This window comes from Cyanistes caeruleus, chromosome 3 (assembly GCF_971803275.1).
Source record: "Cyanistes caeruleus chromosome 3, bCyaCae1.hap1.1, whole genome shotgun sequence".
NCBI lineage: Eukaryota > Metazoa > Chordata > Aves > Passeriformes > Paridae > Cyanistes > Cyanistes caeruleus.
The window spans coordinates 58,815,061-58,839,911 of record NC_141703.1 but is presented as its reverse complement, the minus strand read 5'-3'; the positions used below and the strand labels follow the sequence as shown (position 1 = coordinate 58,839,911).

General features: G+C 50.5%; 2 protein-coding genes and 1 long non-coding RNA gene across 4 annotated transcripts in view; 1 reads left to right on the top strand and 2 right to left on the bottom strand.

The window, feature by feature from the left end:
• OLFM4 (olfactomedin 4) overlaps positions 1-24,851 on the top strand; it is a 137,516-nt gene that overhangs the window by 6,684 nt on the left and 105,981 nt on the right. The window lies entirely within an intron of this gene.
• LOC147654169 (uncharacterized) lies at positions 7,279-8,615 on the bottom strand. The gene is made up of 2 exons (XR_015284574.1): positions 8,256-8,615; positions 7,279-7,602 (listed from the first exon to the last, which is right to left on the bottom strand). It is a non-coding gene; the product is annotated as an uncharacterized LOC147654169 (long non-coding RNA).
• PCDH8 (protocadherin 8) lies at positions 15,671-20,045 on the bottom strand. The gene is made up of 3 exons (XM_023933587.2): positions 17,514-20,045; positions 17,171-17,381; positions 15,671-16,704 (listed from the first exon to the last, which is right to left on the bottom strand). The coding sequence occupies exons 1-3, from the start codon at positions 19,923-19,925 to the stop codon at positions 16,331-16,333; spliced, it is 2,997 nt and encodes a 998-aa protein (XP_023789355.1). The 5' UTR covers positions 19,926-20,045; the 3' UTR covers positions 15,671-16,330.

Here is a 24,851-nt window from a genome sequence, read left to right as displayed (position 1 = left end):
AAATAGCACGAGAAAAGCTGCGGACTTTTCACCTTGATCAGCTTGGAAGAGCAGGGGATGGAGGGAGGAATGGCAGCCTGTGGCCCTGGATTCCAGAGGAGTTTGGAGAAGGAACTGTGAGCTGCTGGCTAGAACTGGCTGCTCTGGGGCTCACAGCTGCAGCTGCTTCCAGGATGCCCAGCACATTCTCAGGGCTTCCTCAGCGCAGGTGCTCCACCGCACCACGAGCAGCCATTTCCATGGTGTTCCCAAATCCCAAAAGGGGATCTGTCAAATAATTTAAACTCCACAAGTTATAGCCCATCTGCTCTGAGCCATGCATGGCATGGGGGAGAGCTGGAGGTGACAAAGACCACCACAGGAAAACTGTCTGATTGGAGAAGGGGTGGCAGTGCCCTTTGTTCACCGGTTTGTCCTCCACAGGGTCCTGTGAGTGCAAAGGCAATGCCCAGCACACCTGGCTAGGGGGACACTGGGGATGGCTGGGGATGGGCATGGGTTGTCCCTGCTCCTCACCAGCCAGGCTTTCTCATGGCTGACAGACCTTCTGGTTGCTGCCTCAAGCTGTTCACCTGTCCTTGCACAGTGTGTCAGGGACAGCAAGGACTTGGCATCAGGCAGTTTTGGGGCTGGTTTGGGGGATAAGAACAATTAGCTTACAGAGAGACAGATAGATATGTTCTGTAGCATCATACTAGGTGGACAGAACTGCCTTACAGCTGCTCTGCTTCCTGCCTTCTTTCTCCTCCAAATGTCTCTCCACTGTCCATGGCCTCGGTGGCCCAGAGGAGATGCTCAAGGTAGCAATTTCCTGGCCTATGCCCATGGAAAGCCTAACTTGTGGTCCTTACCACACATGACCCCCCTTTCCTGCAAGGAGGTGGCTGCAGCTGCCCCAGAGTATCTCGTGGCCACATGGGAAACATGCCTTCCATCTGGGATCAGCAAGTGGCTTTGTGGGAGTAATGTCCTCTGCACAAACTTGGCCTGATGAAAAGAGCTTTGTTGCCTCACTGCCTCTGCTTGTTGGTGCTGAAGAAACCTGGCCTCCAGCTGTGGCAACACAGTTTTAAAGGTGGAGGTGTCGGGCACAGCATTTGCTCCGTGGTGGAGATGCAGCTGTGTGGTCCCTTGTGTGATGAATTAGTTAATGTGGGAAGAGCTCTGAGGAGGGAGTAAAGGACTGAACATTTCTATGAGCAATTCTATGCCTTATGAAGATAATGCATTTTAAAGATCAACTTGGGTTTGCCTGCAATGTGATTTGTTTAATTATTTAAAACCTGTTAGCATATTTTCCTCAAGGGATGGAAAATCCTCAGCAAAAGGATCCTTACACCAGAACAGAGATTGCCATTGTACACTGAAAGTTTGTGCTCACACCCAGCCACCAGCATGATCCCTGATCATACTGTGCAAATACCCACCTTTCCAGCTCCAGAGGATGCTTCATTCCAGCCTCTTCTTCACACCTACCACTCACCAGTCACTAAAGGGTACTTTGTGGGGCATCTAGGGTTATAAGGAGTAGGTACCTGGTATGTTTGAAAGACAGTTCTCAACCTCAGCCTTTTGCAAGCCGGTGCTTGGCTGGGTATGTCCTCATATGGTGCAAGGTGGGATAATGTTAAGATAGACAGAGAAGTACACTTGGGATTTTTGTTGATGCCCAAGGAAGGGCTTTCTGGGTCAGGAGTCTTATCTTCGCATGGCTGCACAGTGCAGGACTGTAAGAGAAGGTGCAGAGCACATTTGGGAGCAAATTGCCTTACCACAGGACTGGATTAACTGGATCCCAGATGCTTTTGCTCTGTCTGGAAACAGTTTCTTGCTCAGTTTTGCTAAGCCTGCTGTGACAAACGGCACATTGCCTCCACATTGCTGAAATCCCAAGGCATGGTGGCTCTCTCTTCTTCATTGCTCCCCACCCTTAAATGCCAGCTTGGAAGCTCTGGCTCCTCTGTGCCACCTAAAATTCTGACCCGCAGCTTCCCACTTCAGAGGGAAAAGCTCTCAATTGCTCTCAACTTTGAGAGAAATCACCGTGTTTTATGTGAGTAAATGTGTGTGTGTACTGGACAGGGCGAGGTGGTGAGGCTTCTCGTCAGCATCACTCTCATACCTGGAAGGTGTTACACAGCAAACAAGCTGTGCCAGCACCTCCTTTCACTTCCTTCTGTTGCACTGAGTGATGGGTGCTGACAAAGGTGCCATCCTGCCTGCGGGACAGTTTGGAAACATTTTGGACATGGTGTGAGAGAGTATTAAGGCTTATTAATGTGAGAGAGTATTAATGCTGTCCTTGGCATGGTTCATGTCAACTACTCCATGAGGGGCCTCTGTAGATAAGATGTTGGCTGTCTGGTAGCTCAGAGATTTAGAGAGTAAGGGGGACCTTGCTTCCTTCAGCACGTGGCACCCAGTTTTCACTGTACTGCTCGGTGTGGCAGGTGCTGATGTACCTGGATACCGGAGCTGGGACCATGTTGTGTTGCCTTGTGTGTGCTGGAGGCTGCAGCACCTTTCTTTCACTGCAGCATAAATTGCAGGGATAGCTCTTAGATTTGCTCTGACACTGTAATGGGGGACCCCAGAGACTGAGCACTGTTTACACTGGCAAGGCCTGATGTCCTCATGGCATTCGAGCGGGGTCACCGCAGATTCAAATTGTTGTTGATTTTTATTTTGTATTTACCCACGGAATCTGGACTCAAGGCTCAACTGGGGCACAACGGATGGTTTCCACGAGGTTCATCCTTCAGCCAGTTTTACAGCTGAGTTGGCTGAGGTGCAAAGAGGTCAAGAGCCCCGAGTGAAACACACCGAACAGGAGGCTCATTAAGGGCTGAACTCCAGACCCATGTTCCCAGTCCTCTGCTCTAATCACCAGGCGAGACATGGGAGAGCCTCATGGGGCTGATGCTGATGAAAGAAGAGTCAACAGCTTTATTTTTCAGCTTTATTAGCAAAACAATGTAAAGCCAACGTGCCTGACTCTATTATTGAACCAGTAATGTGTGCTTACATCCAGAGCTTCCCAGCCGTTTAACTAGGAGTCTGAACAATAAAATATGTTCGGTCTGAAATGGCTAAAGCAGAGGCAAAGCAGGAGGTAAGCTGTCTAATTGGAGAAGTTGCAGCAGGATTCTCACCCCAGGGGTCTGTCCCTTGGGATTAATGGTTTGCTGACATCTGGGCTGCGTGGCACTGCTGCCTTGCCCTGGGTCCCACCAGGGCTGATGGCAGGGAGCCAGAAAACAAAAAAAATAACTCCCCAAACTCTTACAACAGAGAAGGTGAAGATTTTTATGCTGTCAATGTGGAGGCTGTTGGGAGAAATAAACCGGCAGCTTCTGTCCTGAGACATACAGTTGTGACTTCTCTTGGCTTGCAAAGCCACCTAAGGAAAGAGGGGGAACAGGAAAATACAGTCCCTTCTGACACCAGGGGTTGTCCCAATGGAGACAATCCCACTATCTTGTCCCATCCAGTTTTAAAGGCCTGAGAGTATTATGTCTTATGTTCTACTGAGGGATCTGGACAGGCTGGATCGATGGGCCAAGGCTGTCTGTATGAAGTACAGCAAAGCCAAGTGCCAGGTCCTGCCCTTGGGTCACAACAACCCCAGGCAGTGCTACAGGCTGGGGGCAGAGTGGCTGGAAACCTGGCCAGTGGAAAAGGACCTGGGGGTGCTGGTCAACAGCAGCTGAACATGAGCCAGATGTGCTCAAGGGGCCAGAAATGTCAATGGCATCCTGGCCTGTATCGGCAATCCTGTGGCCAGCACGGCCTGGGCAGTGATTGCCCCCTGTACTCAGCACTGGTGAGGCCACACCTCAGATCCTGTGTCTGGTTCTGGAACCCCCCCATTACAAGAAAGACATTGAGGGGCTGGAGTGAGTCCAGAGAAGGGCAACAGAGCTGGGGTGGGGTCCAGAGCACAAGGCTTATGAGGGTCTGAGGGCCCTGGGGTTGTTTAGCCTGGAGAAAAGGAGGCTCAGGGGAGACCTTACCACTTTCTACAACTCCTTGAAAGGAGGCTGCAGTGAGGTGGGGGATGATCTCCTTTCCAAAGTAACAAGAAATAGAAAAAGGGGTAATGGCTTCAAGCTGCTCCAGGAGAGGTTTAGATTGGATATTAGGAAAAACGTTTCCACAGAAAGTGTTGCTAAACATGGAAAAAGCTGCCCAGGGAAGTGGGAAGAAGGCCTGAAGGTATTTAAAGATGTATATGTGGTACTTAGGGAAATGGTTTAGTGGTGCACTTGGCAGTGCTGGGTTGAGGGCTGGAGTTGATGATCTTAAAGGTCTTTCCAACCTAAATGATTCTATGATTCTTTATCAGCTACTCAGGATGATGCCTTCATGGCAAATGCATGGGTGCTTGTTGCACTTGGCATCCTCTCCTGGCAAAGTGGTCCCAAGTCCATCTCTATCCAGGCATGCACCTGTTTGTGGTGTGCCAAGGTCTCGAGGCAGGACTCGGGCTTCTGTCTGCAGCTCTTCTCAGCTGCAGGCAGTACTGGGCCCTTGGCCACTACCAAGGACAGATTCCTTTTCCCTAGATAGGGCGCCTGAACTAGTTAAGAGAAGGAGGTAGCAGCTAGAAGTTGGATGACTTGCCATTCAGGGACACCCATTTCTTTCACTCCTATGAATGAGACACTGCTGGCTGCTGGATCAGATGCACACCTTTGGGGGCCACCAAACAGATGAGACATGTCCCACTACCAGCCAGTTGTCACTTGCCTCTCCCTCTGGGAGTCTTTCCAGATGAAACCAAGTCACTGCCTCAGCTCCTGTCCTCCTGCTTTTCTTTCCCCTGTGATCCCCTTGGAACCACCTACTGATGCTGATGAAAAACTGAACATGGAGAAATAAAAAAAATGAAAAAGAGTATCCAAATGTGCTACAGCCCAGGGATGGAATCGGACACTTAAGCTATGGACACCTTGGGAGGGCCATCACCCCAGGTCACCTACTCCACACCACAAAGCAAGTGTCTCACACAGGCTCAGAGCTCACCGTAAATCCAACTAAAGTACTCAGCCTGTTTTGAAATCCACCCACATCCTTGCTTTTTACAACCTCGGGAAGAAAATGGCAAATTAATCCTTTTTTTAAAAGGATGAGTCGGTTCCTTGTCATTCTCTGCGTGGCTCAGGATATGATAGTTTCTGCTGCATAAATACAGATTGTTTCTTTTCACAACTTCCCTTTCATCAGACTGCTAGGAAGGCCTGGAGGTTGTTAAAAAATGTGAAAGAAACTTGCTTCCCAATTAAGGTCAATCTCTTTTATCAGAGTCTTTGCATATAAACCTCACTTTCATAAGGATTTCTGTAAACTCCATCCCCAGCTCTGACAAACTGGGAGATGCTCAAATCTCTGAAGGAGCCGGAGAAGAGGCTGCCTTCTTTCCCGGCTTGCAGCGCAAAGCAGGGATCTGATCTGTCATGATGACTGAGAACATGTCACAACAATCTGTTTGCGTTCTTCAGGAAAGAAAAACATCTTTCTCTCCCCAAGCTGTAAGCTAATTTGGAGATTTTGCAAGCTGACATGCAACCTGATTAAAATGACCTCAGGCCAACAATTCTTCTTAGGCAGCTTCACAATTAAAGTCTAGACCTATCTGTAGCTGAGGGATTTTTTTTTTCCCCCTTCAAATCCCTTTTAGGGAGGAGAGTTCTGTGTTTTTATTTTTAAATCTACATATTTGGAGTTTTTCTTTTACACTTTGCTTCTACTGTAGCAGAATGTGCTAAGGGGATCTATATTTTTTCATATTTTGAGCAGATGAAACTTGTACATAGAAGCCCCAGTTTCTTGCCTTCTGGAAAAATATACTGAATTTCGGAGGAAATAATACATGAATAAATAGGACTCTAAGAAATACCCAAGGCACTTTGTGGCCTACATAAATCTGCCCTCTGAGGTAAAAATGTTGTGCCCTCAATTTTCCAAAGTCAGTGGATATTTTTGTAATGACCATTGCACTACTACTCAAATCACTTCTTTGCTTTTCCCAATTAGTTAAGCAGTGGGATCAGCTTATTAATCTGCTGAAATTCTGTGAGCCCAGAGATCTGTCAGGCAGCAAGCAATGGAAAATAAATGGGCGCCTTCTGGCCGGACGTTTTTCAGAAAATGAGTAACCCCTAAAATTAAATTCAGTAGTCTGGGGAGATTTGATGATTTGTCCATGAATGTTCTAATGCCCATTTCTTTAAAAAAATCACTGGTCATTTGCCATTGGTCATTCGTTGGAGGTAAATCCAGGAGAGATTGTTCTTCCCCTTTGCTGATTTGGCTCAGTCTGGATCATCATCCGGTTTGTAGCTTGTCAGGTGGCTAAAGTGTTTGACAACTTGTGTCTTGCTAATGCTCTTCACAGAGTAATGAGATCCCCTAAAGGGTTTTATCTCTGAATTCAAATTATATACTTTTGAATTACCAAGTAAACTGGGGTGTCTTTCAGACTAACTTTTTAGCATCACCGAAATACCCTGTACAGCCATGGTTATTTAAAGCTAGTTCCAGGCCCCCAAGCTGGGCTAGGAACTTTCCCAGGTGCAAGGGTGGGATGGTGACAGGGGATGCCGGTGGCTTTACACTGGGGATCCACAGTGGGTCGTTGCGTGCCTATCCCCAGCCCAGGCAGCTCCCTGCCTTGTGTTTCTCTGGCTGCTGGGAGGTTGAACACATGGGCTTTTCTCACCTGATTGCACCACCCTGCCTTGGCTTTAGCTCTTACAAGACTTCTTGGATTACTTCAAGAGAAATTTGCCTCCTGGCCCATTTCTTTCTGCAGACACTGCTTCAGCTCGGAGGTGGAAACTTCCCCTGAGGAGGTGAAGGAAAAGTCTCCTGGGAGCACAAATCCTAGGAAAGTCAGATGGAGGCTGTCTCACTGCTCCCAGCCTGGCTGAGCAACACCCCCCCTGCTCCTTCCCATGCCCCAGGAGAGTCTCTGTTCTGCCCTGCCATGGTCTGCTTTCTCTGCTTCTCACAGGGCCTCATGTCCCAGTCCCAGTCCCCAGTGAGAGCTGACAGAGCCCAGACAGCTGGCATCTGCTTGGGGAATAATACAGCCTTTGGTGAAGTTACACCAAGGGGACAAGGACATGTTCCCTGACCCAGCTGGCTCCCAGGACCCGGGCCATGCAGGAGCTGGGTCAGAAGCTTTTTAGAAATCATAGAATCATAAAATGCTTGGGGTCAGAAGGGACTTTAAAGACCATCTGGTTCTGTGATAAATTTATGCACCCAAATCGGTTTGGTCAATTGAAAATTTATTCATTAGAGCAAGCAAGGAAGCAAGGTATAGGCAAAACCAGCGCTGGGCGACAGGGGAGCCTCTGTTCCGTAGGGCTCCGCCAACTGCCGCGCCCAAACCAGTTCCCGCTCTTCCTTTTATGCATCTTTTAGTTGGTACTCTGCACATGTATCGCTTGCTGCTAGGGGTCTTCTTCTGCTTTCTGGTAGTCGTGGTGATGAAAGATGGCAGTTTCCCCCAGGTGGGTCTCCGACCGCAAACCCCTCCCGATATGGTGAAGGTGCCTCGCTCTGGTCGGGCCTCCCTGATGTTCTTGCAACATGCTTTAAGCAAGTATAAACCACAAGCAAGCACAAACCACAATGTCTTAACATGCCTTAAACAAGTAAAAACCAAGGTTACACATAGTACATTTAATTTCATTACCAGTAATTCTCCATTCTACTTTCTTAGTGAACAAAATGCCCTTGTTTTTATCACAGTTCCAACTCCACTGCCATGGGAAGGAATATCTTCCTCTAGACCAGGTTGCTCAGAGCTCCATCCAACCCGGCCCGCTTCGCGGGATGGGGCATCTACGACCTCTACGGGCAACCTGTTCCAGTGCTTCACCACCCTCATTTCTTCCTAATACATAGCGCGTACCCAGCCTCTTTCAGGTTAAAGCCATTCTCACTGGTGCTGACGCTACACGTCCTTGTCAGAAGTCGCTCCCCGGCTCTCTCGCAGCCCCTTCAGAAGGGCGATAATGGGCTATGAGAAGGTGCTACAAGGTCACCGCGGAGCTTTCTCTTGTCCAGGCTGGGGGCGCCCGGCTCTCCCAGCCCGCCCTCACAGCAGAGGCGCTCCCGCGCTCCCTCTGCAGCCCAGCCCTGCTGCAGAGGGCCGAGCTCAGGGCTGAGCCTCCTGCCCCGCACCAGCCTGGGAACCTCGAGGAAGTAAGGAGCTCTGTCACCAGAGAGCTCCTCGGTCGTACCAGGCACTACGATTGTAGCACGTCCCGCTGCCTCTCTGCTTTCCGGGCAGGGGACGCTGGCGCCTCCCGGCCTCGCCGTTCCCGCGCTTCCCCTCACGGCCCCAGCGGCGGGGCCGGGCCCGCACCGCCCCCTGGCGGGACCCGCCGGCAGCGCCCCGGGAGCGCCGCCGCTCCGTCCCGGCCTCAGGCACCGCACCCACCCCTGACCCCGCCGGAGCCGGGCTTTACGAGAGAGCGAACCCTTGACTGGCTGGTCCTGTTCAGAGACACCGCCCGCCCTGGGTGCGCCGGCGGGGCGGCGGATGGGGTGGGCGGGATAAACGCCCTCGGGTGCCGAACGCGCTCCGGGTATGGATGCGCTCGGACGGGCTCATGGGTGGGCTGGCGCTGGCAGCGCGGGTGCCCGGGCCCGGCTCCGTGCAGGGCTGGCACCCGCTGCGGGCTCCCGTGCCGCCGCGGCCGGAGCAGGTTCCCTCCCTATCGCATCCGGCATCGTCCCTTCCAGCCCCGTTCCCTTCACGCCTTACACTTCTGATTGTCTTGGATTAAACATTACCAGAGGAAATAATACTAATAGCCTTTCACAGCGAAGAAATCAACTTCTAAGGCATTTGTTATGGAAAGGATTATAATAAATTAAATGCTTAAACTGGCACTGTGCAAGCATTTTTGTCTTGGATCAAAATGTTTGCACTGGCTGTTTAAACATTTAATTTATTATAATGAGAAATATCATTGTAAAAATAAGCATGTTAATTAAACCTGAGTTCTGCAAATGTGAGTCATCCCATGTGGACACAGTATAATGAATATAGACAGGTAGAGTCTGCATGCCCTTTTTTTTTCTCATTAAGAAAATTAACATTTACATCTTTAAACCCTGCAGCTATTAGTTATTTTTAATGAAATGTGTTGCCATTTCAAAGTTAAGCTCTTATATGATGCAATCAGATATTGCTAGGTCAGGAAAGAACTTTGCAAATTAAGTTGCAGAGAAGTTGTTTGCCACAGATAATTGATTTAAGTTGTTACACGGATAATCAATTTACGCAGTTAAATAAATAAAAATAAATAACTGCTAAGAAAACCCAGGTCATGCCAGGGTGGTAAAACAAAGTAGTACCCCCGCCGTCCTGGGGCCCAAAGGAGCCATGAATTTGGAAGCGGCAGACAGAATCTCTTTTGTTATCATCTGACAGAGGACCGAGGGACCGTGGGGACTTTTACAAAGGCAATTTGGACAGTGATGGCTTGCTGCTGGTGTGGGTGAGAGAGGATGGGGGCAAGACTCTCTCTTTCAAGTGAACTGACTGGAAGAAATTTTTTCTACCTTCTCATGCCTCTGGTCTCTGGTGCATCCATCTGGTCTTGTCCTGGATTCATTGCATGTGTCAGGGTGTATGCTGATATGTAAACAAAATGCACTTGGATTTACTCCCAGCTCTCTCGCAGACGTGTGGCCTTGAACATATTCCTTGATCTCCCAGAGGTTCATAAAATGTTTGCAGCTACGGCCTTGCAAAGGGTAGAGGTAGTGTTACTCTGTTTTAATTAACATCCTGCCAAGCTGTGTGTTCAGAAGTATTTTGGGTCTCTTGTTATTGTACATTACTCCAACAAGCAAAAGTCACAGCAGGCTGCCAGCCCTGGCCAGATCCCGTTTCTGAAGTGATCTAGCCCCCAAGGGAGGGAGGGAGGAGGAAAGCCTTTGGTACAGAAGTGAAATTAAACTCTAGGGAGGGAGGAGACCTTAGTGAATTATTTTCTAGGAGCTGCAGTAGAGAGCTGGGGATGGAATGCTCTCACTTAGGGGTCACACCCCAAATAGCACTGTATACTGTTGTCCCACATGCAGAGATTCAGGTAGGAAATTTGTAGACAAAAGCAATGAAAAGATCTTGATTTGCAGAGGTGCTTCTTCATGCTATTCTCTATCTAGTTGTCCACTGAACCTGCTCTTAGTGTCTGCTGTAGGACTTCTGGAAAGTCAAGGTTCTTGAATTTCTTCCAAGACCAGTGGACATGTTTTGCATAGAAAAAGCGGATGAATTAAGCTGAGGAACCTCTGTACATGATGAAATTGCTTGTTTAACTGGGGATCATCCTCTCAAACCTTTGTGTGTTTGCAGCCTCTATACAGCTTAGTCCCTCATCATGCGGGTCCCTCTCTCCTGTCTTCCCAAACTCCCTGCTTTTTTTGTCTTCTCACTGTGAGTGGGAGAAGAGTTTTCCACATGAAGGGAGAGAGTTGTTGCCCTTTCTTCTTTTTGTGTCTCTCCATCCCTCTGAACTCTCTATCATCATGACCTCTGCTGACATCCCGCGAAACTCCCCTCTTCTTGCAGGAGCAAATTTAAGCTATCCCGAAGCTATGTTGCTTTAACCACAAAAGACTATTTCTACACAGAGCACAAACCTGTGGAAAAAAGGAGAACTTGTCTGCAGGGTCTTTTGGGCTGGTTGTTCTCCAGTGAGCTGCCCCATCCTGAGGGGATGGAGCATGTGGCTGGGGTACAGTGACCATTTACAGAGCGGCCACCCGGACAGAGCTTGAACTCATCACCCTGGCAGAACGCTGCAGCCAGCAGTCAAGGGGGTGAAAGGTCCTGGGAGCTGGACTGCAAAGATGGGGCTGCCTAGCAGACAACTTCAGGTACAAATGTAATTCCTGTCACCCAGCACTGGGCTATCCACTTAGGAGAATGGGTAGAGGCAGTCTCCACTTCTGGTCTTCAGCATGTTCATCCGATGCCAGTTAAGACAAAGGTACACAACTTGGAACAGCTTTCAGATCTGAAAGATGAAGTTGCCAAAAATACAATAAATAAAGAATGCATTATTTAGCAGCATTTGACTATAGCACCACACAGGATTGCTTCCTTACCTCAGATGTGGGTCTGGTGGGTCCTACTTACTCAAAAAGTACCCTCTAGGCACAACAGCCAGCCATCCACTGCAGCAGGAGGTGACAGGCAAGTGCGGTTTGCCTGCCGCAGGCTGAGTGCTCATGCCCGTGACCCTGAGGATTCGAATGCCCACTCAAAAATAATTAATAATTATCAACTAAATCAACCCACTGGCTTCTCACACCCAGGCTAAGTAATTGCTTTTCTCAACTTGGCGGCCATCTGCTTCCTTTCCATGGGCATCATGGGCATGAGTGTGAAATCTGCTTTTTGTGTCCAGCAAGAGGGATCTGTATCACTGCTGAGGGGGAAACCTGACTCTAGGGAGTTTCTCCTAACCATCCATTTAAATAAGGAATACTTGAAGACCTTGGTGTATATGGTGGGAAGTAACACTTCAGTTACTAGTCCACATTCTTCAAGCTAAATTTGGGCTTAGGTAACAGTTGGAGAGTCAGTGGGCATTACCGCTACTGATGCTAAGCCTTCAAATTATCCAAAAGGCAATGTTTTCTCCTTGACCAACCTTGAAATTGATTAGAAACCTCCAGAGGTTTTATGTTACATATTGGCTGATCTACTTTGTTGGCTGCTGCTCAAAAACACAATCCTATCTTCTTTCCAGGCCCTGGGGCCCTCTTCTCTCTCTGCCTCCTTCCTAACATTTGCTTGACATCTGGATGAGCTAAATGTGCAGCAATCTACCTGATCTTGTTACTTTGGTACATCTGTCCATGAGCAGATGACTTTCCTGGGTGGTGCTGTCAAAGGAGTAAGGGAAAAATGAAGCTGGAGCTGGAGAGGGTGCCCATCCCCTTAGGTGACAGTGCATTCACCTGAATTTCTATATGCACAAGGTCTGTGCCTGTGTTTTGGGCAGGTGCTTAGTCTGCTGTCGTGTACAATGGTGAGGTAGTCAACACAGTTATGGGAGATTAGAGAGCAATTTTGAAGAGAATGCAGGTGCCTACGGTGAGATGTCAACCCCACCCTAGACCCCCCCTGACCATCCCTCCTTGTCTGTCACAAGAGTGCAGATGCCTGTAATTCATGTAGACCCTACATATTGGCCACAGAAGTCTCATCTGTCTGAATTTTCAGCTAAACCCTACCTGATGTCCCTCTGCTTTCAGGGTCTGGTCAAGGCAGCATTTTCTGATGTATTTCCAACATGTCTTGCATGTGTTGAGGACACAAGATCAAGGCCCCCCCACAGAGGTCACAGCCATGTCCACTTACAAGCATGAGTGCTGCCACCCTCTTTTAGGAGGAGTCCTGCACCTACAGCACGCACTGCAGGAACCAGAATCAGGCACCTCAGTAGTGTTTGTCTCTATCACACTATGTCTCAATACATAAAGCATCTTTGAAGGCATTCAAACAGCACAGGACAGAAGAGCAGATCAGTGGGAATTTGACTAATTTTTTGGCTGAAGCACCAGAGAAAGCATCCCTGGGATCTTGTCTCCTTGGTGTGTGTGGTGGGTAGACCTTGGTCAGCAGTCAGACCCTCTCCCCATTTCTCATGCACTCTTATGTCCTCAACAAAACAGGGGTGGAAAATCAGATGAAAAAAGCTCATGGGTCGAGATAGACACAGAGAGATCACTTACCAATTACTGTCATGGGTGAAACAGACTTGACTTTATGAAAATTCATTTAAATTATTGAGAGTGAAAACAGATTTGGAGGCCTGCCCAAGGTGTCCAGGGTGTCAGATGAAAGCCCACAGTCCCAGAATATCAATGGGGAATATCAGTACTGCAGCTACACCTTAATGGCTCTGAAGGTACACCTGGAAAAGAGCCTGTGGGAATTACCCACTTCTATATTTCATGTCCTAAAAGTGCCTGTTTCTCCACAGTGACTGTGGAGGGTGTTGAGGGTGCTTGGCTCAATTGTAGGTGACTACAGAGATTTCAGCAGGAGCAGGCTCAAGCTCAGTGTCAGTGATTTTGTGATGTCCTGCTGCTGTAGCCAGTTTGGGCCATGGAATTAATGCTGGCTCAGTGAAGTAGTGCTGTCGTCAGTCCTGTGTCTTGGCACCCCCTCCTCACCTCTTCCCTCTGAGCCAGAGAAGAGCAGACAGGAGAAGGTAGCTCTTTGTGAGCAAGAGGTTTTGTGATCATACAGTCTCATCATGTGACATAGGGATGCCGTGCTTGGCAGATAAACGGAATTTAACTGATAGGACTGCTGTATTAATTTCTGAAGTATGCTAGCAAAAATCTCAGTTATGATAATCAAAAACGGAAAGAAAAAAACTAGGACATACACAGTGAATAGCATCAATGGAGCAAATGTTTGATCCAAGGGACTTAGCCCAGGAGCTAATCCTTGGGCTCTCCTCTGCACTCAGCTGCACTTTGGGTGGTGTGTGCTCTTACCTGATGGAGCTTGGACACTTCCCTCTCATCTAATTTTAGGCATCTAAAAGTTATAGGAGTCTAGACTGCTGCCCCTTGCCCTTAAACAGGAGCTTCAGTGATGCACCTGAATAGTCTCCATTGCTTGGCCAGGCCAAGATGAGAAGCTCTCAGAAGTCTGTATCTTTCCATTAACCAGAGTGTCCCTGTGAAATGATGGGCTCAGATTTAAATACTAAGTTGTATTTAGTACTAAAATCCCACATTTTACAGCATGTGGGATTCCAGAACAGACAGATCCTAAACCCCAATGAGACTGTAGCTGCTTGCTGCTGAAAGCTGTTTTGGGGACAGGAACAAGTGACTTTATTTTCCTACCATTTCAAGGTTGTCTTGCATTGGGGTGGCCCAGACCCCCGATCAGGCAATGAGGAGCATCAATCCACTCACAGAAGGGCACAAGCTCTGTTGCAGGAAACAGCAGGAATTTGATGCTGAACCCAGTGCGATGAACTGTCCTTCGTCTGTGACTGCCTCCTGTCGGCCCTGCCAGGGGAGCCTAGGGAACTGCTGTGAAGGTGTTGGGGTGTGTAACCCAGGCTTTTGAACTAGATGAGGAAGAACCAGCTTATCAGATAGCCCATCTTATTTTTTGACAGAGAGCCTTTCCCTCACTGAGCTCAGTTATGACTAATTACTTCCCATGCAGGCGTTGCTGCTCTGCATCACTGGTGATTAGCCAGAAGGGAGGCTACCAGCTTTCCTTCTCAGCATCCATCCTTCAGCCACAATTTCAGCTCTAAATTTAACCAAGATGACCCTCTAAGCTCATTAGATGCATCATGATTTTTACTACCAGACTTTAGAGGAATTGCCAGAAATGCTCACCTGTTTTTCTGACCACAGGAGATGTATCACAAACATAGCTTCCCAATGAGACTTGCATCAGCCTGATTTAAATTCCCTTCAAATATAATCTCTGAAACTCTTTGCCCACCACAAATCTTCACACTGTTGCTTTTATGAAGCCCCAGTTAAAACTCAGACCCTTTGTGCATAAAAACTTGATTGGTTTCTGCCACTCCTGCTACAGGGGCTTGAGAAAGCTGGAAACTGGGGGAGAAAGGGGATTTTTGTTGGCTAAGGGTGAGATATTTTCTACTTACATTTTGAGAAACAAAGCCAAATAGAGCCTCGTGTATATCTAAGAAAATTTTATATTTCCTTGGTGAAACTTATATATATCTGTTCCATACTTAGTAGATAAATAGTTAAAGAATTCATGATAAAACCCCAAAGCTTTGCCATGTACAGATTTTTTGGTTATTGATTTGTACAAAATGTGAGATTATGTAGTATACATAAGGAACAATTCTCCTTCTTGGAAAACTTCAATCAAATATTAAAACTCCAGTAGGAGTGTTACTTCTGGTGTAAGCACTTTTTTGAACACAGGAAGAAACATTCATGCTTCAGTGTGTTTCATTAAATGCTATTCTATACCTGATTTCAGCAGAAGGATTTGAGATCTGCTTTTAGCTTGAAACCCCCATAAGAAGGAATTTCAAAGTTCTGTATGATTTTTTTTTTTTTCCCCAGGACAGTCATTTCAGGGAGAAAAGAAATATGGATCATAGAAAATGTCAATATAATCAACATTTTTAATTCCTGTTTATGCACCTTTCCCTTGATGTATAAATACATGTACACAAACACAAGCTACTGTCCTTTAGTAAGGCTGCTTAACAAGGGGTAAACATTTGAGCACACACCCGTAGAGCCTGACTCAATGTCTCAGCCAGAACAGAAAGCGAAGCGCTCGGGTGGCTGCTGGTGCAAAGACCTCAGCACAGCACGAGCGTTTCCACTGATGAAGAGAGCTTCACTAAAATTACAGCAGTGCCTGCCTGCGAAGGAAGAGCTCAGACCAGGCAGTGACAAGCAAAGGCTGACTCTGTCACCCAGCCTCCCCCCACCCAGCATTAAAAGCTTTTGAGCTAAACCTCCAGAGGTATTGCCAGAGACCAATGATGGGCAAGACTAAAAGTAGCTGCTTCCCACTGCATTTCCCAGCACAAAATACTTCTGTTGACCTGTGAAGACCTCTATGCTCTGAAGCATGAAATCCATGAACAGAAACCTCTGAACATCACAAAACCTTTATTAGTGTTTATCAGTGATACAGATTACAGGAACCAAAGGCAATTAAATAACACTTAAGTTGACCACAGACTCAAGAAATACAAGTCACATTTGGCAAGGCAAACTTCTCAGTACACTGGGTTGCTTAGGTTATTATTACACCGTGAAAGAGGAATTTCCCTTACAAGATTCTACATATTCAGGATATTATTATTATTATTAATTGTTATTACTGTGTCTTTCAGACAGCTCCTTTGGCAAGAATTCCCATTTTTAAGTATTTATTATATAAAAATATAACAAATTTTCATTATGTACAAACATTACATTACACAATGTACAGGTTAAAAACACTACAAAAAATGGCAGGCCATGGGTAAAACAAAAGCAAAAGAAAAAACCCCAATGTAGAAAACATGAAAAGAAATTTAAATACTGCACATTTCATAAAAATTACATTAACTACAAACAATTTTTTTTTGTTTGCAAATATCAAACAGTACTGATCTGATTGGAAATCTTTCCCAAACAACTTCATTTTTAAGGCACATCTTGCATATTTACACATATGACACTGGATCTGGTCAATAACTTAAAGGCTCTCGGGAGTGACCTTGTTGTGTGCGCAGGGAGGGGAGCATTTGAGGGGGAGCTCACTGGGCTATGCCTTCTCAGTCGTCTCAGTCTGGGGGCCCAGGTATCTAGTTGAGGGGGCTGGGAAGAGGGGCACCCCGATCTCCTGAAGGTCAGGGAGCCGTGCAGGGCGCGGCGGGGAGAGGAGTGTGATCGTCCGGTCAAAGTCCCTGTGCAGCACCTTCTCATAGACGCTCTGAAGCCCGACTGTTTTGGGCAGCTGGGCTTGATAAAAGTTGTCCCTGCGAAGGGGATCCCTGGGCAAGGATGTGCTCTTGCAGAAGGTGGAGAGGGGTGCTGGAGGATGTGGAGAGGGGTGAGGGTTGGCTCGGCCACAGGAAGGGCTCCAGCAGCGGTCGGAGTGCCCCAAAATCTTGCATTCAGCTGTGCATGCCCACAGACCTAGAGACAGAAAGGGAAGGAGAAACCTGTCGTTACTGCAGGAATAAATCCACACTGTTCACAATCCTCAGAGTTACCAGTCACAGGATGATTCACTGTACTGACGATAGGAGTGGGGAGGTGATGCTTTACAGCATAACAAAAACCCGTGCTTGGTTAGGTAATGTTTTGTTAGGGACACTCCTTGAAATTCTAACTTTCAGGCGACCTTTTTTTTGTGAAGAAAATCCAATCCTACAGCACTTCCAGCAGATGCTAATTTGTGCTGGGCTCTCGGCACAGAGAGGAACCAACATCTAACAGCCTGCTACAAGGAGACGGGCAGTTTGAGCCATGCAGTATCTGGCTTCCCCTTCCAGCTGCCCTGCCTGACCACTGTGCCCCACGGATGGGTCCCTTCATCCACCTCCCCATCCACCCATCTTTCTGTCTGAGGTCCAGTGGGGAGCAGGGGCAGAGCCCTTACCATTCTGCATGTGCGTGATGAGATCTTTCTTCAGGGCATCTCCACTGATATCTGAGTCGCTGTCATTAAAATCACTGTCGCCTTTGCCGCTGTCTTTGCCACTGAACTTCTCTGCCTCCCGGCTGGAGATGGTATTGAAGGAGTGTCCCTTCCAAATGGCCACGGGGGGAGCAGGCTCTTTGCTGTAGCTCGGAGTGGCAGCAAAACCCTGCTGGTGGGGAGGAAAATCAAAGGAGACATGAGAGAGGGAAACGGTGAAAGGTAAACCAACATTAACTGCACCTCTGCAACTCACCACCTCCAAGACACCCCCCACCCCTTGTACCCTGTGGTGGGACCTTACCTCCCCACTCTGTCCCCTCAGCCTCTTCTGACCCTCGTAGAGGCAAGTGCTGTCGCTGCCGCTCTCAGTGGTGGAGATCTCTTCAGCAGCTGGAGAGGGCTCAGGGCTGGTGAAAGAGGTTTTGCTGGGAAAGGTTCGTACCTCAAACATGTTCCCTCTCTGGCTGCCCTCCTCCTGATGGCCCTTTTCCAGGTGGGAGATGTCTATCTGGTCCTTCAAGGCAGTGTTGCTTTTGATGTTGTTTCCCTTCTTGCGCCTGTTGCAGGTGGTGGCGATGGTGATTATAGCCACTAGAAGGAGGGTGCAGCTGCCTGCCAGGACAATGATCACGATCAGAGGGATGTCCCACTGCAAAGCCTTTCCTTCCCAGGAGCTGGGCTTGGCTATGTCTTGGATACTGGACGGAGCAGTGGCGGTCACCAGGAAGTTGACTGTTGCAGTTGTGGCCAGAGGAGGTCTGCCATTGTCTGTCACAGTGAGGATGACCTTGAATAGTTGTCCCAGCTCTTCAGACAGGTCACCCCTCAGCACAATGTCCCCAGTACTTGGGTTGATGGTGAACAGGTCCTGCTGGGACTCTTCCAGGAAGGCAAAGGTGAGCTCAGCATTGGCCCCATCATCTGCATCTCGAGCTTTGATTTGGGCCACCAGGGAGTCACGGGAGGTCTTGCTGGACACACCGATTTCCACAGTCCCGTTGGTGAGCACTGGGTGGATGATGATAGGAGGGTTGTCATTCTGGTCCACCATTCTCACTTTGACAACGGTGCTGCTGGAGAGCTGCGGAGAGCCACCATCAGTGGCCTGGATCCTCAGGTCCAACTGCTTGAGGATCTCATAGTTGAATGTCCTGAGAGCATAGATAGCCCCGGTGGCGGGGTCCACCGAGACGTAGGTGGAGATGGGGGCCCCCATGACCTGTGTCTCCAGAAGCCGGTAGGTGACCTTACCGTTGTGGCCGAGATCAGGGTCACGAGCCACCACTGTGGTGATATAGGCGCCCGGGGGGTTGTTCTCTGGTACAGCCACCTCGTAGAGGGGCTTGGCGAAGAGCGGCGCGTTGTCATTCTCATCACTCACCCGCACCGTGTACTGGCGGATGGTCTTGAAGGGTGGCGAGCCCAGGTCCTCAGCCACCACGGTGAGGTTGTACTCAGGGATGCGCTCGCGGTCCAGTGCCGCCGTGGTGACGATCATGTAGCTGTCCTCGTAGGCTCGCTGCAGGGCAAAGTGGTCATGGCCACGGAGGCTGCAGCGCACCTGCCCGTTGGTGCCCGAGTCGCGGTCTGTGGCGCTGACGAGGGCCACGAAGCTCTCACTGGCTGCCGCCTCGCTGACATAGGCCACGCCAGCAGCACTGGGAGCGCCACGGAGGGCACTGATGCTGATGCGCGGAGCGTTGTCGTTGACGTCGGTGAGGCGCACGATGACGGTGCAGGTGGCAGCGCGGGGGCTGGCGCCGCGGTCCTGGGCACGCACGTCCAGTTCGTAGGTGCGGGTGCGCTCGTAGTCCACGGCGGCCTCCAGCGTGAGGTGGCCCGAGCGTGGGTCGAGGCGGAAGAGCCGCCGTGCCTCAGGGGGCACCTGGCTGCTGAAGGCATAGACCACCTCACCATTGGGGCCCTCATCGGGGTCAGCAGCATCCAGATCGAGCAGCAGGGAGCCGGGCGGCGCATCCTCGGGCAGCTCCACCGTGACTGAGCTCTGGGCAAAGGTTGGACTATTGTCATTGGCGTCAAGGACACGGACATGCACGGTGGCCGTGCCTGAGCGTGCTGGGCTTCCACCATCCTTGGCCACCAGCTCCAGGGTGTAGGAGGGCTGGCGCTCACGGTCCAGTTCCTGGAGCAGCACCAGGTCGGCACAGCGTGCCCCATCCGCCCGTGTCTGTGCCTCCACACCGAAGTGGCTGTTGAGGGAGACCTGGAAGCTCTGGATGGAATTGGAGCCCACGTCCTCATCCACAGCCACCTCCAGCGGGAGACGAGTGCCGGGTGCAGCACTCTCCGACACCTCCAGCGCCATCTGGGCATGGGGGAAGCGCGGTGCATTGTCATTGATGTCACGCACCTCCAGTTCCACGTGCACCAGGCGGTAGCGCTCCCGCCAGCAGCTCACCACGTCGAAGGCGAGGACACACTGCGGGGCTTGGCCGCACAGCCGCTCCCGGTCCAGCCCCGCTTCACCGATGCTCAGCTGCCCGTCCTCCTCCCGCACCCGCACCAGCGAGCTGTTGCTGAACTGCCGCATCAGGCGAAAGCTCATCTCCCCCGGCGCCTTCACCGGCATCTCGTCGGCCAGAGTACCGATCACCGTGCCCGGCGCGCCCTCCTCGTCGGTGCGATACCTCACCGTCTTGCAGCGGGACAGGGCCAGCAGGCAGGCGGCGGCCAGCAGCCGCAGGGGGCTCATGGCAGCGGCTCGGGGCTCAGCCCGACGGCGCGGTGCGGGCGGGCGGGACGGGCGCGGTGCGGGCGGGACGTGCCGGGAAGGCTCGGCCGCCGTCTGCGGCCCCCGCGCCGCCGCGCCGCCTTTCATAGACGGCGCTATGCAAATGAGCGGGCGGCGGAGCCAATGGGAGGCGGCGCGGCGCGGGCGGCGGGCGGCCCCCGGCGCTCCCCGGGCCGGGCCGGGAGCGGGGTCGCGGGGCGCTCGCCTTTGTTTTCTTTAACTCTGCGGGGTCTGGCGCTTTTCTTTTCTTTTTTCCGTATTTCTTTTTTCCTTCCCCCGCACTGTCACTATTTCTTGTCCCCCATTTATTTATTTCCTTCCCCCCCGCTCCCCCCCTCCCCTTTCCTCTCTCTCCCGTCTCTTCCCTCTCTCCGGAGGCGCGGCAGCGGAGCCGGCGAGGGGAACACGGAGCGCAGTGCGCGGTGGGGTTTGTTAATCTGCCAACAAGTCGGGACAGGTGCCGTGCCGTGCCGTGCCGTGCCGTGGCATGCCGTGCCGTGCCGTGCCGTGCCGTGCCGTGCCGTGCCGTGCCGTGGCATGCCGTGCCGTGCCGTGCCGTGCCGTGCCGTGCCGTGCCGTGCCGTGCCGTGCCGTGGCATGTCGCGCTGTGTCGCGGTGCGGGGGGGCGGCGGGGGCGGCATTCAGCTGCGCCCGGAGTGGTGTGTCACTCGCGTGAGAGCCTGTGATCAGCGCCGTAAGTCGCCTTTCAGGAGGTGTCCCCGCATGCTTTAGTATGCATGTCACCGCCCGGGTTTCTTAAGCCTGGGGCACTAGCAGGCGAGGAGGAAAAAAAGGGGGAAAAAAAAGTTCCAAATAGGATTTAGCATAAGCTTGAGGAGATTTGGAAAGGTTTCAAAGATCAGGCTGTATCAAAGGCTTATGAAGCCCTCGTTAGCTGTAGAAATATAATAGCATGGCAGGCTATCCCATTCGAGGAACCAATGTCTGTATTATTTCACTATGACAGGCTAAAGGGAGAGAAAGTTGAACAGTTTCCACAGAGGAGTTGGACTAAGTTGAATATAATGAGCAAACGCCACATGTATCCATTATGTCCCTCTATTCATTCCCAATCACTGCCATAACTCTTTGACTAAACGATGATGAGCGCTGAATTACGCACAATGCCCTGCTCATATTAAAATACATTTAAGACCTATCCCTCCTGGTGCCCTGTTACGCCTATTCACAGGATTTTCTTTTTGTCCTAATAGGGCCTCTCTGGGAAGCAACACCAGTCTCGTTCCAGAAGAACAAAATAACAGCATGAGGCTGAAACCTGGCATGAACCGGGGGGAACGAAACCATCTGCCCCGCAAGGCACCGAGGCCCTGCGCGGAGCCCGCTGCAACCTCCCAGCCCCGCAGGGCCTCAGCAGCCGTGGGGAGGGCGGCTGCCTGATGGGGAGGAAGATGGGGGTCCTGAGGGGCAACCGCTTCTCCGGGAAACCTCATGCCTTCCCTTTCCCTTTCCCTCCCTTTCCCTTTCCCTTTTTTCCCTTTCCCTTTTTTCCCTTTCCCTTTTTTCCCTTTCCCTTTCCCTTTCCCTTTCCCTTTCCCTTTCCCTTTCCCTTTTTTCCCTTTCCCTTTCCCTTTCCCTTTTTTCCCTTTCCCTTTCCCTTTTTTCCCTTTCCCTTTCCCTTTCCCTTTCCCTTTCCCTTTCCCTTTCCCTTTCCCTTTCCCTCTCCTCTCCTCTCCTCTCCTCTCCTCTCCTCTCCTCTCCTCTCCTCTCCTCTCCTCTCCTCTCCTCTCCTCTCCTCTCCTCTCCTCTCCTCTCCTCTCCTCTCCTCTCCTCTCCTCTCCTCTCCTCTCCTCTCCTCTCCTCTCCTCTCCTCTCCTCTCCTCTCCTCTCCTCTCCTCTCCTCTCCTCTCCTCTCGCCGGAGAGATGAATTGTGAAGGCAGAGGGTGACAAACAGAATGCGCTCCGGCCGGAGCCCGCTCGGCTCTCCCAGCGCCTGGGATGGGAGCGCTGGTTGGGCGCTGCAGCATCCCGGGGGCTCCATCCGGGAGCGCGCGGGGCGGCACGCGAGCGGGGGCGGCGGGCTGCCCGCAGCGCCGGCTTATGGAAATGGGATTTAAATCGCGCCTCGGCCCTGGCTGCGGGGGCGCGGGGAGGGGGGCACGCTCCGCCGCCGACAAAAGCTCCCAGAACGCGCCGTTTCCATACGAACGAAGCTCCGCGGAGCTCTTTTCCCCGGCCCGCGGGAGCTCCGCAGGCGGCCGCCCGGCGGGGCGAGGAGCGTTCGGGCCGGGCCGCCCAGAGCCCAGCCGAGGTCCGCATCCCGCAGAGGTCCGAGGTGCAGAGACTGGGACCGGGCTGCCTGGGAACGGGGCCGCTGGTCGGGAGCGGGCAGTGGGCAGCGGGGCGGCCCCTCGTGTGTAACAGGATTATCTTTGCCATTTCAAGTTCCATACAGCATGTAATTTATTTTTAATTAGGATTAGATCGAGCAGGGAAGGAGACCAGACCTTTCCCCCACCTCCCCCTCTCCGCAAAGGCATGGCTATTCCGCGAGGAGCTCTTATTCTTTACAAAAAAAAGCCAATCAATCGATAAACCAGGACCTGTGTTCACCTCCCACGCACTTTGCAGGAGAAAAGGGTGAAAAGGGCTGTATTTTCAATGTGTGCTCGAGTATCTGAATCAGAAGGGAAGGCTTGGAAATCTTTCCCTTTTCCCATCCACCCGGTCCTGCTCTCACATGCTTTCTATCCAAACCCATTTTTAAGAGGAACACAGTGGGATCCTGCTCCTCACGCCCCTCCCCCCCTCCCTTTTTTTTTTAAATTTTTTTTTTTTTTTTTCTGGTATGTGAGTTTTGTTTTAGAGTTCAAATGCACTTTCTGCCTGCTTGGGTTATTCTTTTTCCGTTGTGACTTTGATTTTAAAAAAACCCCAATGTATCAGTCTCTCCGCCTTCTCCCCAGTAGAGCCCACCACAGAAATGTTCTGAAAGGCTAGTGAAGAATCCTGTTTTACAGCTCAAAATAAACATACGGATCAGCTGCATTAAAAGCACTTCTTTGAAATATTGTGGTTAAACAGCCCAGATTGGTTGATTGCTCCATGCGGGGACATATGTTCTTGCAAACTGTGCGTATTGTTACTAATGGGGATTCTCACACCACAGCCTTTCCTTTGAATCTGAGGCACTGGTGGTTTCTCTGGAGCTGTTGCAAGGTTGTTTTAATAATTTACCAGCTCTCTTGCACTTAGTGTTGTTGCAGAGACTCAGAGCGTGCAAAGAAGGAGGTGTTTTGCGGTGTCCAGAGGTCTGATCTCTGCTGCCAAGCTCCTTTCTGTACCTCTTTAGACGCAGAAATCAAAGCTGCTCCGAGAGCTGGGTGCCAGGCAAAGAAAAAAAGCAAGGTTTCCCCATGCACCTCTGTGAACCTGGGTTCTTGAGCAGTGTGTTGCTCCCAAAGAGGGGGAGCACTCCTAGACCACCAGCCTGTTGCCAATATCAGTCAAGTAAGTGATTGCCAGCAAATCACTCCAGGTTTCTCTTTTTCAGCTTTAAACTTACTTATTTTTTCTCCTGATTCAGAAATAAAGAAATAAACTTAGGAATAAAGTTTGTGGGTGCTTTTCCCTCTCACCAGGTAGTTATTACCTAACAATGGGTGGCAAAACCCCAGGATCTCATCTTGTTCTTCACTCCTCCAGCTGAGCTATGACACTTAACTGCTTTTTCCCATCACTGACAGCACAATAGGTTCACATATGTCTCAAGGTGTCAAGTGTTCCCAGTGCAGCAGGGTAAGACACTTCCCTCCTCTCAACAGGTGCCTGGGATCCTGCCCAGGGATCTCTGTTCTTGGAGATAAGCTAGAAGGTCTTATGTTTTAGGGGTGTGAGAGAAGGTTAGGCTCCCATTAATTCCTTTCCAATATCTCAGGACCATATGTAACTTGAGGCAGAGTGTGCAGCTTCATGCAAGCTGCAGTGTGCTTCCCTGTTCCCAGGAGAGCATAAGATCTTAAGATCGTAGGATCACACTTTCACTTGGCTATTAGAAGTGCCCCTCTCTGGCCCTCTCAACATAGGCGGCTGTATGGTGAGTGCATGCCCTGGGGGTGGTGGGGTGGGATCCCCTTGTGGTACAAGCCCTAGGGTGGTATGACTGACTCTCAGGAGAAGTCAGGCTACCTGGGCATAGTCTCCAGCTGGTCCAGCTCATCCACATGCCAGAGGGTCTATTTGACCCGCTCTCCAGACATGAAGTTGAGGTGCAACATGTCCCCCCACCCCTCGTCTCTTAGCCTGCAGAGTGGTGGCATGGCCCTCCCTCCCTGGAAACTCATCTCCATCCTCAGGCCCTGCCTCTTTCTTCTTGGGCATCCCCACAGCTTGGCTGCCTTGGAGTGATCTACAAAAACAAAGGAATTCCTTCTGCTTCAGGGCCTAAACAATCCCCCCTGTTTAATCATTTCTGCTGAAACTAAGGAAGTGTGGGTTAACCTGTCAAGCTCCACAAGCCTGGGCTGACCAAAACCCCTGGAAAACAAAAGAGTGGAACGAAGCGGAGAAAGGTTTTGTTGCTCTCTGACTGTTTGTGTTGGAGGGTAGCATGCGGCATTGTGCTTCTGTCTCTGGCCACGCGGGCTATAGGAGACACGGCTCCAAACCTTCCCGTGAGCTGCGGGTTGGTACCAGGGTTATAAATCATTCTGATCATTTGTTTATTTGCTACAAATGCTTCCCTGCCTGCATCTCCCCTCTGTGAAATGTGGGTTAGAAGAAGGAGTTTGTTTTGCAGAAGAAAGAAATTGTGTGCCTGTACCCCCCACCCGGCAAACAGTTTTGATTCCACAGGGAATTTATTTTTTAATTGGATTAATTTCTAGCTTCTCCCGGAGTAGCAGCTGGGGTCTTTGATTCAAGAG

Coding starts and splice junctions, on each gene's coding strand:
- PCDH8 (XM_023933587.2), bottom strand. CDS start 19,925: ATGAGCCCCCTGCGGCTGCTGGCCGCCGCCTGCCTGCTGGCCCTGTCC. Junction 17,382..17,513: donor TGAGGGGACAGAGTGGGGAG/GTAAGGTCCCAC, acceptor CCTCCCCACCAG/CAGGGTTTTGCTGCCACTCC. Junction 16,705..17,170: donor CATCACGCACATGCAGAATG/GTAAGGGCTCTG, acceptor TTCTGTCTCTAG/GTCTGTGGGCATGCACAGCT.